Genomic DNA, 12006 nt, shown 5'->3' with positions numbered 1-12006 from the left:
CGCTTCAGGTTTAGCGTGAGACCCGATCTCAAGGCAATGGGGCAGAGAAAAACAGGAAGAAACCCAGTTTCCTATTCTAGCCTCAGCTTGGGCACATACATATACCACACACACACACACAATATTTAAGCGATTATGGGCAATAATGAAGTACAGGTTTTGCAGTTCATTCCATAGTTAGTTCCTTGGGGGCAGAGCATAAATATTTGTTACATGCCTAGCATTTGCTAAGTGTTTTCAGGTGGACATACCCAATTAATACCTGAAGCTTAAAATGAAATTGGGAAATCTTAGAAATCTGTGTTGGCTAGAGTTTGATAAGCCTCAGCTGTGGCTGAGAATGTAGTCCAGGTGTAGAATGCTTGTGAAGAAGCCTAAGACCTTGGTTAGATGACCTAACACACACACCACTTGGACACATACTGAGAAAGGTCAAAACGTCCTGAGTCTTGCAATCTGGGAAGTTTGGGAGATGCAGTCCTCGTCCAGAGCCCCATTCCTAGATGGCGTTTGGCCGCTTCATCTGAATTCTTGTGCTTCCCATTCACATTACTCTTTTAGAGTGTAGGTTTCATCTGTAGCTACAGATTGTCTCAGGATGCAGGAGACTGCAAAGAGGCAGGCCCAGTGTCCATGTGAGGGACTCCCAAGGGTCTGCATGCCGACTCTGAACCTTCTCAGTTCTCCTTCACGTTTATACTTCCCTGATTAATATGTAACCCTCAGTTCCCCAGGCCAGCTTTGCCTTGCCTTCTTCTTTTCCCCTTTGGTTTGGTTTTTTTGTCTAATAGGCTTTCCCAAAGAACATAGGCTGGCCTGGGGGTGGGGTCTCCCTGCCTCAGCCTGCTCAATGCTGGTGTTGATTTGGACTGCCCTTGATTGCACTTTTTCACCTGTTCGTTCTGCTTTTAGCTGGTGCTGTCTTGTCTCTTCTCTTTTCTACTCACTGTCCCTTCTTTTGCCTCCTCGGTTCTAATATTAACTGCTGGACCTTCTCTGTTTATTTCCTTTCTACCCCACCTTTAAACCTTAGATTACATGAGACTATACACATTCTTTACTCCCTGCCCAGTTAGGGAAGTTGAAAAGGCACTTGAAATTTGTGTGTGTGTGTGTGGGGGGGGGGGGGATTATAGGTGTGTACCAACCAGAACAGCAGCTAGAATGAACTGCTGATGGAGATGATTTCAAGTGATATTTGATGGAGTGTCTTTTGAGGCACAGAGATTATTACTCAGCTGCACTGGTGTCTTCAAAATGTCTAAAAACCAGTAGGAATGGAATAATACAGTTTTCAGAATTTATTTTTCTGAGCCAGGGGTGTATTAGATCAGAGCCATTAGCCTTGGCCAGGAACTTGTTCTTAGCCCAAGTTATTGGTCCCAGGTTTACAGGGTTGCAGGATCCAAGGTTAGGGACATGCACTTCTTAAACGAATCCTAGATAATTAAGATTTTTTTAAAAAACATTTTTTTTAAAGAACATTGTTTTTTTATCTCGTGTGTGTGTGTGTGTGTGTGTGTGTGTGTGTGTGTGTGTGTGTGTGTGTGTGTATACATACGTGTACCTGCAAGTCAGAGGTTTTAGATACCCCTAGAGCTGTGTGTGTGTGTGTGTGTGTATGTGTACTTGCTGAGCCATCTCTCTAGCTGCTGAACATCCTATCCTAAGCATCCAATAGCGATCCTAATCACTTGCTAAAGTGGGGTATGGAACAGATTTTAGATTTATCACTTTTGAATTCTGTACTTTATGGAAAAATACAAAACTGAAATTTTGAATTAATGTAAATAACTATTGTGACTCAGAACCATTAGCTAATCCAGACATATCTAGAAATACTGTTATATTCAGGTAATTCTGTCTTCCTGTGTGTGTGCTGTTGAAGGTGGAACCCAGTACCTTGCCCATCATGGTCGGTCACTCTCCCACCAAGCTATATTCCAGTTTCTTTGTTCCCTGAATAAAACTGTCGCTTACTTATGGAAGTACAGTTGGGGGGAATTTCAGAGTCACGCACTAATATATGGCTCTCCCCAGCGCTGTCATCGGTTGTCCCCTATCAGTGATCTCTTTACTGTTGCTTGTTGGCGGTGTCTCACTGTACAGTTCAGGCTGGCCTTGAACTCACCGTCTTCCTGAGTTCAGGGATTATAGGCATGCATCACCGTGTTCAGCAAAGTCTTTCCTGGGACCGAGCTATTAGATCACTCACACTGCTGTTTGTTGTATAATTTCTCTACGTTCACTATATTGCCATAAATAGGGGAGTTGGGTTGTGGTTGTGGTTTTCAGATTTGAGCTGCAGCTAGCACTGTTCATCTTGTTTTTGAGCTGGTATTTGAGTGTTATGGGACCTCAGGTAAGCTTCATGACCATGTCCCTGTCTTTTGGCCTAGATGCCCAAGTTAGCAACAAATGCTTAGCATTCTTACTGTTTGAGGTGCTAGCCTGAATGTCTTCAGTAGCACTAAGGAAGTCAGACTGCAGTCGTCAGCACTTGCCTCTGCTTCCTTTTATGCCCATTAAAAGAACAATTAGAGTTGCAGTAAAATTTTAAGTCAGTAGTATAAAACAGTGTCTTTCTAGTCATCTAATTTCCCACTACGAACTGATAGAAAGCTAACTTCCAGTGACTGGGCTTATTGGTTCATTAACATGGTTTTTCTCCTAACCAGCACTTTTAGTAATATGGTGCAGTGCCGGAGTTAAACCATTTTTAAATAGTACACACTTCAAAGCATACCACCTAGTAACAGTGTTTAAAGAAATGTTTTACAGGTTAGGGAAAGTATTTTCATTTTGGATTTTTTAGATGTATTTATGTATTAGTGTTTTGCCTGTTTGTATGGATGTGTATGGATCAGAAGAGGACATCTGATCTCCTGTAACTTGAATTCCAGACGGTTGTGAGCCACCATATAGGTGCTGGCAAACCTGGGTCCTCTGTAAGAGCAGTAAGTGCTCTTAATCACTGCACTGTCTTTCCAGGCCTCATGTGGTTATGCACATACATTGTGTGGGGTATAGGCACATACCACAGTGCATATGTCGAGGTCGGAGGACAACTTGTACATATTGGTCCTCTCCTTCCACCATGTGGGTCCTAGGGATTAACTCAGGCCGTCGGGTCTGGTGTAAGTGCTTCCACTTACTGGTCATCCTTCCAGCCCTCTTGGAATATTTTTAGCATCTTTATAGTTGGTGGCTTTTTCAAATAAACAGTGCAATAGGCATGTGATTTTAGTTTTAGATGTTACCCTCAGTCATATATGAAATAAACATTTCTGAGGTCTATTTTGGGCAGTTAATGGCATCTGAATACTCTAGTGCTTGTTTTCTGCCATCTCAGAAACTTTAGTTTCTTACAAAGTTGTAGACATTTATCAAACATTTGTTTAAAACATGACTTGATTTTTTTTGCTTTGTCTTCATTACATTGGTATACCATGTGGATATAGACAGTATTTATGATATCACTTATGAGTATTTATGATTACACTTGAAATCTTGCTTTTAAAACTTTTGAATGGCTGGAGAGATGGCTCAGAGATTGGTTAAGAGCACTGGCAGCTCTTCCAGAGATCCTGAGTTCAATTCCCAGCAAACACACAGCGGCTCACAACCATCTATAATGAGATCTGGTGCCCTCTTCTGGCATGTAGGCATACATGCAGGCAGAACACTGTATACATAATAAATCTTTAAAAAAAAAAAACTTTTGGGGCTGGAGAGATAGCTCAGGGGTTAGGAGCACTGGCTGCTCTTCCAGAGGACCTGGGTTCAATTCCCAGCACCCACATGACAGCTCACAACTGTCTATAACTCCAGTTCCAGATCTGACACCTTCACGCAAATGCAAATAAAATAAATTATTTTTTAAAAAGTTTTGAAAATATTTTTTTAAATATGGGCTTTTTTTGTATGCTGCTGAATGAAAATGTTACTTGTATTTTATGTTCTCTAAGACTCCCTCTGGCAAGTGTACTTTCATTGGCAAAAGGAAAAACTGAAACATTTCTTCAGTGATTACTTGAAAAAGTGTTGGAATTTTAAAAAAAAAGTTCCTAAGAAGACATCCTGTCATTATCCCAAAGATCCAACAGAACTAATGCTCAAAATTATGTCACCCCAAGCTCTTCTGAAACCAGAAAATAAAGTATTGAAGAGCCTCCCAGATGTTCGTTTTTGTCTCAGATCCCATCATTTTCCCCTTCGAAGGACCAAGTGTCATATCTGTCTGCATCATGTTTCTCATAAACAAACACAGCCCTTCTGGCAGTACCATCAGCTAAGTGGGGCTGGAACAGAATCGATGTGTTTCTTTACTATCTGTTTGGGTAAAAGGCTTGATGGGTTGCAGTGACCAGTAAGGAGGCCTGTGTTATCTAGGAAACACTGCAGAATTCCTGATCTAGGTCATGAGAGGCTCTGTAGTGACAGGGCAAGAGGTCCTGAGTTCAATTTCCAGAAGGGGTATGGAGGGGGCAGATACTCATTTTTGTTTCCAAAATGTGAAATGTTCAGTTACTAGTATTGTTGTGCATATGACTGAGGACATACACTTGATTCTTTTTCTATATTAGCAATAAAGTTATTGACACATGGAAGAAACCTTCATGAGTGAAGATCTGTTTCCTTTGAAAAGAAATGACAATAAAAATTAAAAATTGAAGTAAATGCTACCATTCAATATCCATTATACCTTTATTGTAAGAACTGTCACAGGTTTTAAAACCCTTTATTACATTCATTCTTTTGTATATGTGTGTGTGTTGGGGGGGGAGACACTCATGTGGAGGTCAGAAAACAACTTGTAGAGTGGGTTCTTCTGCCCTGTGGGTCCTGGAGATTGATATAGGCTGTCAGGCATGGCAACCATCTCTCTGGTCTGGTCGTTTGTTTTTTGATCTTCACATTCACCCAGGGAAGCCCCAGTCACTCGATTTAATGAGGCATTTTCCACATGAGCAATGAAGGATGCTCAGAAGAGCTTGCTTTTGGACTAGTTTCCATGTGCTCAGACTTCAGAGTGAGACAAAAGCTGGTGACTAACTTGAATCTCAGAAACTGCACTAGGCAGTCCTTTCAAAGGCCGTTTCTTCACAGAGAAGATAAGAAGTGCCTGAAGTCCAGCTTTAGGTTCTTCTCGGATGCACTCTGACTAAGCAGAGCTTTCAGTTGAGAGAAGTGTTTCTTTCTTTTGCTCGCATTCCTTGAGGAGCAAATGGGTGTTGATTGTCCAGATGTAGGTGTTCTGAAACAAGAGAAAACTACTGTTAACACATCGCCAAAGGACAAAACACTCTTCCTGCTTAGAGAACTACTCCAGCATCTTCTACACTGCATTACAGCTCTGTATGGGCACTGGCTGTCCTCATCATAGTAATTCTCATTAACAACAACAAAAACCTCATGGAATATCGGGTTCTGGCACCATTTAGGAGGCACACTGGATGGTTCTTGAAGCACCTATGATAACTGAAAGATAAACCTGCAGGTAATGTTGTCAGGCTGAGTGCTCTTCACACTTGACTGCAGGATTCATGACAGTTGTAAGTGAGAACTTTAAGAACATTCCATCCTTACAACTGAAGACAACTTTATCCCTCTACAGTGAAAGGCCTTGGGGAGGCACCATTCCACCAAGTCTCCCACCATTAGAATGGCAGTGCTACAGGACAGGCACCAGCCTATTAGGTCTAGATTCTGGTGCTTTTAGATAGTGCCAGGTACAGAGGACATACTCCACAACATCCACAGAATAAGCCATTCACCATCAGTATGAGTGTTCATGTGGGTGCCACGGATATGAACTCAGGTCTTTGTGCTTAGAAAGCAAGGACTACCAACTGGACCCTTTCCCAGTACCTCCAAATGCAACGAAATTGTTTTAAATAAACCAAAATTTCCTTTATCCACATTTACACAAAAAGTGAAATTTTCTGTTGAATTCTTACACCAAATATTGACTAAAATCAATAATATATGTAAACTGGACTTGACATTTTAACCCAGTATCATAAACTTGGAGCTTAATAGAAATTTCAAACATTAAACAGAAATAATCGAGTCCTTGCTAGATTTTGTTGTTTATGCTTAAGATACTGAGCACATTCAGTTTCTTTTGTAACAAAATATTCCAAATTCTTAACACTGTCTGTGGGATTGCATGTAAATGTATGACTATCACAATGACAAAGTACCCAGGATTCCTAGAATGAAAACTTGGCATCTCTGTTAGTTAGATTTCAACAAGAATTTGTGACAAAGAGTAACAGTTTGGAAACATGGTGTGAGGGCTTCAGGTTTGGTGGCAGAGTAAGCTGAGGTGACACAATGGGCAGGCAGGTGCAGGCCTGGGGAGCCATGACCTCATATTTGACCCATGCCACAGTCAGGGCTAAAAGCTGCTCACAGAGCTGCACGTCAGCCAGCTCTTCATCCTAGTCCTGACAGAGGTCACGGGGACCTGGCCCAGGACAGCAGCAGCAACAGCAGCAGGAAAGAACAGGTAGGCACTGACGACGAAGAGTAGAGTATAGAGGCTGCCGACCCTCCTGCACTTTAAGTCAGTGTGTATAGAAGGGCATCTGGTTCAGAGTTACAGAGCAGGAAGGGGAGACGTGGTGGTTGGTTGTGGATGTATGTCAGGTACTGGGAGAGACTGCATAGGAGCCATGTGCACCGACTCTTGAGAGTTGAGGACAGAGAGAATGTGCCAAGGCCTGGAACACGGAGTACTCAGGAGTGCACAGTAAATGGTATTCCATACTTCGGAGCAGCTAAGTTAAGGTACCTGATAGTCAAGGAGGGGTTCTTGCCTTTGGAACCAGACATATTATGACATATTGGGTGTGTGGAGCCTGGAGTCTTTCTCGGTGGTGTTTTCAGGTTGGCTCTGTTTGCAGCAGGGGCAGCATTGCTCTTCAGTGCTGACAGGAAGCTTCTACTCTTTCCATGGTGCCTCACTGTTCTGTTGCACGTTCTACAGGTAACCAGCTACCACAAAAAGAAGTTGGTCCCATGAGTTCTCTGGTAATGTAACTCAATAAACCACGGGTTTCCTCAGGTCCTATGTCAGTCTGACAGAGGCAAGTTAGCACAGAGGCTACCCCCTGGAGCTTGGCAATCTACTAGGAGGAATCAGACAAGACAAATTAAAAACAACAGAATTGCCCATAAGAAGGTATTGGCTAAGCCTTTATATTTTAAATGCTTTAAAAATCCTAAACAATGCATGGGACGACACTGTTTAGCGACCAAAGTCTGATAGGAAAAAAAAAAAATCCTACACAAAGAACTATAGGCAACTAAGGAATGTGGAGAGCAAGAGAAATAGTCTTCCCCAGGGAAGAGCTCACCAACTGTCTATCCAATACCAAATGGTCAGCCCTGGAAATATCCATATGCAAGCAACATTATACAGACTGAGCAGTTATATATTTAGGAATACACACGCACACACATGCATGTAACAAAAAAGAGGCCATGAATTTGAAAGAGAACAATAAGGGTATATGAGAGGTATGGAAGGAGGAAATGGTGTAATCATATTATGATCTCAAAAATACAATAATTTTAAAAAATATCATGAACTGTACTTCCTCAACATTAAACTGGTTTGTGTGGGAACTGGGGATGGGAGACCAGACACTAACATTTGGATATTCTTTATAACAGCAGTAGAGAGTGACTACTTTCTAGCTAGTATACTCTAGTTTTGTTTTGTTTTTTCCCAATAAAACATTGCAGATCACTGACATTTTAAGTAGTGCCTTCAGATCTGTAGTGATTCTGTCAATGTTTGTGTGACTAATAAAACCTTTCAGTTTCCATCACTGCCTCTAGAAATTAGCTCTTTTCCTAGTGTTCAGATCCACTACTTATTTTTGCCGTGGCGGGTATAGGTTGTGTTGGGTATAGGAATGGCTGCTGGGAACCAGACAAGCAGCAAGTGCTTTTAGCTGCTGAGCTCTCTCTCCAGCCCAGTAGGATGCACCGTTAAGACACGGTCCACTTGGTACTTAAATGCCTTTTTTACATAGCTCATTCAGACTTCAGCCCATGTCTCAGCAGAATGTAACCTAGTTCAGCAAGAGGGACTCAGATTTCAAACACAGACAAAAGTGTAAGCGAAGGTCTGTGTGGTGTCTGAGTAAGAATGGCCCATAGGTTCATATGCTCGAACATTTGGTATCCAGTTGGCGTAACTGTTTGGGAAGGATGAGGAGGTGTGGTCTTGTTGGATCTAGTGTGTTACTGGGGGCGGGCTTTGAGGTTTCAAATGACAGTGACTCCCAGTGTCTCTCTCTGCCTCAAGGTTGTGGATCAAGATGTGAGCCCTCAGCTGTTCTCACTCAGCCACTATGGAATCTAGCCCTCTGGAACCGTAAGCCTAATTAAACACTTTCTTGTATAAGTTGCCTTGGTCATGGTGTTTTATCACAGCAATAGTGACTACAGTAACCTGCATAAAGGCCTGCTGCCCTATTGTTTTTTGGGAAAAAGGCTATATACAGATTAAGATAAATCAGCAAAACATCCCCTGAGCCTTTCTAGTGATCTCTAACTAAAATATAGTAGAGTATACTTCAGCAAAGTAAAACCTCAGAAGACTTACTTTCCTGTAGGAACATTTTCCAAATATGTTGCAGTGATGTTTTCTAACATTTCCTGTGGCAGGAGGCTCATAGGTTGAGGTCAGCCTAGGCTACATAGCAAGACCCTGTCTTAGGCCAGACCTAAGCTATTGGAATGTCCAGTGCCTACATGCACTTGAGTAAGCTGATACTGGTCACACAGATGCAAGATAGAAAATATATCTGATAGTGGCTCCATTTAGTAAGCCCTAGGGAATTTTTGTTTTATTCCATTTTTTACCCTGCTATTAAACACTTTGCTGGGTGGACAAGTACTACATGCTAACAGTGGGACTTCATAAAGAAGGCTGGTGTGGAGGAAAGCATTGATCACTGAAGAAATGATTAAGTGGTGACTGATCCTGTGAGGTACACTGACAAACACAAGGAATTCTCAAAACTGAAAATACTGTGCTTAACAGTAACGTGAGAGCAGGTAAGACTGTCAACCTTTGGTTTTTAGGCAGTTATCCAAAATAAAAATAAACTAGCTGGTGTGGTGGCCCAAGCCTTTAATTCCAGCACTCAGGAGGCAGAGGCAGGCAGATCTCTTGAGTTTGAGGCCAGCCTGGTCTACAAAGCAAGTTCTAGGACAGTCAGGGCTACACAGAGAAACCCTGTCTCTAAAATAAATAAATAAAAGGAAGCATGCCCTTGTTGACTTGCTATCACAGAAACATTATGTGTGTACTCTTGACAGTCCAGATGTACTACTGTAACTCCCAGCCAGCAGGCTGATTTCCAGCCTAAGGGAAAGAAGACAAAATGACACCATGTTTCTATGTTCCAGAGCTGCAACCTTACCAGCACACTTGTGGAGTCTTTGTATTTTCTCAACACTTTTGCTTCTTTAAAACTCAGTGCATGATTTCTTGCTTCTCGATGAAGAAGTTTCTGTATTTTGGGTGTCAGTTTGGCCTTGGGTTTGAGGCGTACTCTAGAGTTATCCAGAACCAACAACTGGAAGCAGTATGGACATGTTTCTTGAAAAGTGCTGTTTTCCTCTACAATTACATAAGTCAATTAACAAGTCAGCATGTTTTGTTACCTCAAACAACTGGCATCATAAATGGGAAAAAGAAAAATATACTGATGATATCAGGAGATAGTCTCTTGATGCAAACTCCAGATATGAAACTTTGTAAAAGCAAAGTGGCAATAATGTACTTTACAAAATTCCTTTCATCCACTCCTTCAGCAGCAGACAGGCAGGTTGCTGGCCTTCACTACTTTGCCCATTTGTTGCTTAGTTATCAGTACATTTACCACAAAGTGAAGTGCATAGGGGTTTCCCTACCCCACCCCTTCCTTTCATAATTAGTACAACCAGTGCTTTTTGGGAATGTGAACAAAGGACAACCAGATGACATACAACATCAAAGTGCTGGGCTGGGGGTGGGGCTAAGGAAGGGGATCAGCGGTTGGTCTGGTTATTGTAATTAAAGAAGGATGGCTAGGGAAGGCTTCATCCGATGACATCTGCAGAGAAAAATGACAGTAGGCAGTAGTGGAGAGTTCCAGCTGTGACCTGGCATCTGGAAAAGCCCTGGACCACACCAGCGAGCAGGTCTGGTGTGGCTGGAGCCGAGGAACAAGCTGGAAGTATGTCAGAGAGCTTCATGCTGGCTTAGACATGGACTGCAGGGATATAGACAGCAGTAATCTAGGAGGGAAGCACTAACTGGACCAGGCTGGAAGCAACGGATGTAAAAGTGTGGAGGTATTTCTAAGCCAGTGTGATTGACTAACACAGGGAGGACCAAGGAGAAGAGGTGATGATAGGGAGTAAAGAACGGCTCCAGAGTAAGGGCAGGATCACTGTTGACTGAGGTGGGAAGAACTAGTCATTAACCAAAAGTCAGGAAGGCCGTGAGAGGATGTGAGTCTAATCTGGAGGAGAGATCTAGGCTGGAATTAGGAAGATCTCGGTATACTGTATTCAACCCTAAGACCGAATGAAAAATTGTCATCCAAGAACTGAGCTCTGGGGACACCACAATATTTGGATCCTGGAAGATTAGGAGAACCAACAAAGTACACTGAGGTACAGGAGAAAGAAGTAGATATCTGGAAGACGGGTGGAAACTACTTCTGAAACGTTGGTCAGTGTGGTGGTGTTGAGATGGTTCTGTGGCTCAAGACACTTCCTACCAAGCTAGAAGACCAGAGTTCATCCCCAGGAACCCATCTATCTAGTAGGAGGATAGAATCTATTCCCCAACTATTCTCTGGCTTCTAAACGTTCACTTCTTTGGGCACATAAACACACACACACAGAAATATGTGTGGGCTAGAGAGATGGCTCAGCAGTTAAGAACACTGGCTGCTCTTCCAAAGGACCCAGGTTCGATTCCCAGCACCCACTTTGCACAGCTCACATTTGTCTGTAACTCCAGTTCCAGGGGATTCATTATCCTCTTCTGGTCACAAGGCTTCCAAGTGGTACAGACATGAGGGCAAAATGTATACACTTAGAAGAATAAAATTTTAAAATAACTGATCCAGGGGCTAGGGAGATGGCTCATGGGTTAGGAGTATTTGCTGCTCTAGGGGAAGACTCAGGTTTAATTCCCGGGACCCACGTGGCGGCTCACAACCAGTTATAACTCGAGTTTCAGGGGGATCTGACGCCCTCTTCTGGCTTCTGCAACACCAAGCACGCATGTGGTGCCCTGACATACACGCAGGGAAAGCACAAAAACACATGAAAAAACAAAAACAAACCAGTGTGTCAAATACTAAGGGTCAAGGCATTAAAGGATAAGGGTTTTTCATGCAATTGAGAAACCTGGGACTTTTTTTTAATGAGACAAGTCGATCAGCCTTCTCTTTTGGAGCACTGGAGCACTGGAATGGTACAGACAGAGCAGCCGGCGTTCTCCTTACCGTGTGTCGAACTGTAGGCCCAACTGCAAAAGAGAGGGAGGCGTGAGGCCGGGGCACTGTGGCTGCCCTCCCTCCCGCCCGCCCGCCTCCATCCCTCACCTACAGGAGGTAGCGGGCCTGGCCAGGGCAGCTCTCCACCAGGCCGCGAGCCGCCGCTTCAAGGTAGTGCTTCTGCCGCATAGCTAGTGCGTCTGGCCGCCGAAACGCCGCGGAAGAGCTCCATGCCGGAAATCGGTTCTCTTAGTGGGTCTCCGCGCTCAAACTCCCTCCGGAAACACGCATTCGCGACTCAGAAGTTCCGACCTCCTCACGTGTCGCGTCGGGAGCTCTCTGTCTTTTGGCGTGGTTCCCCGTAACCTCCAGAGCGAAGTTCTTGTACCCAGAATGGGAACAGGCTCCCGATCCCAAGGCTCCACCAACCTCCCTGACTTCATTCCTGTCTTGCTTCTAACCCTCAGGTCAAGATTTTCTGGGTGGC

At 43.4% G+C, this 12006-nt stretch overlaps 1 protein-coding gene across 2 annotated transcripts; it reads right to left on the bottom strand.

Annotated features, from left to right (window-relative positions):
* Positions 1–4688: 4688 nt before the first annotated feature.
* Positions 4689–11825, bottom strand: CUNH18orf21 (chromosome unknown C18orf21 homolog). 2 transcript variants are annotated; one of them, XM_052741676.1, is made up of 5 exons: positions 11632–11825; positions 11529–11551; positions 9447–9646; positions 6800–7002; positions 4689–5257 (listed from the first exon to the last, which is right to left on the bottom strand). In XM_052741676.1, exons 1-5 carry the CDS (start codon positions 11706–11708, stop codon positions 5104–5106), a joined length of 657 nt encoding a protein of 218 aa, XP_052597636.1. In that variant the 5' UTR covers positions 11709–11825; the 3' UTR covers positions 4689–5103. The 2 variants fall into 2 exon arrangements, with proteins under 2 accessions (XP_052597636.1, XP_052597637.1); XM_052741677.1 differs by lacking the exon at positions 6800–7002.
* Between the last annotated feature and the right edge of the window lie 181 nt (positions 11826–12006).

This window comes from Peromyscus californicus, unplaced genomic scaffold, assembly GCF_007827085.1.
Source record: "Peromyscus californicus insignis strain IS unplaced genomic scaffold, ASM782708v3 Scaffold_17__1_contigs__length_78620276, whole genome shotgun sequence".
In the NCBI taxonomy this organism is placed as follows: Eukaryota; Metazoa; Chordata; class Mammalia; order Rodentia; family Cricetidae; genus Peromyscus; species Peromyscus californicus.
This window is presented reverse-complemented; position numbering and strand designations above follow the sequence as displayed.

Coding starts and splice junctions, on each gene's coding strand:
- CUNH18orf21 (XM_052741676.1), bottom strand. CDS start 11,708: ATGCGGCAGAAGCACTACCTTGAAGCGGCGGCTCGCGGCCTGGTGGAG. Junction 9,647..11,528: donor GGCCTACAGTTCGACACACG/GTAAGGAGAACG, acceptor ATGTAATTGTAG/AGGAAAACAGCACTTTTCAA. Junction 7,003..9,446: donor AAGACTCCACAAGTGTGCTG/GTAAGGTTGCAG, acceptor TTTTTGTGGTAG/CTGGTTACCTGTAGAACGTG.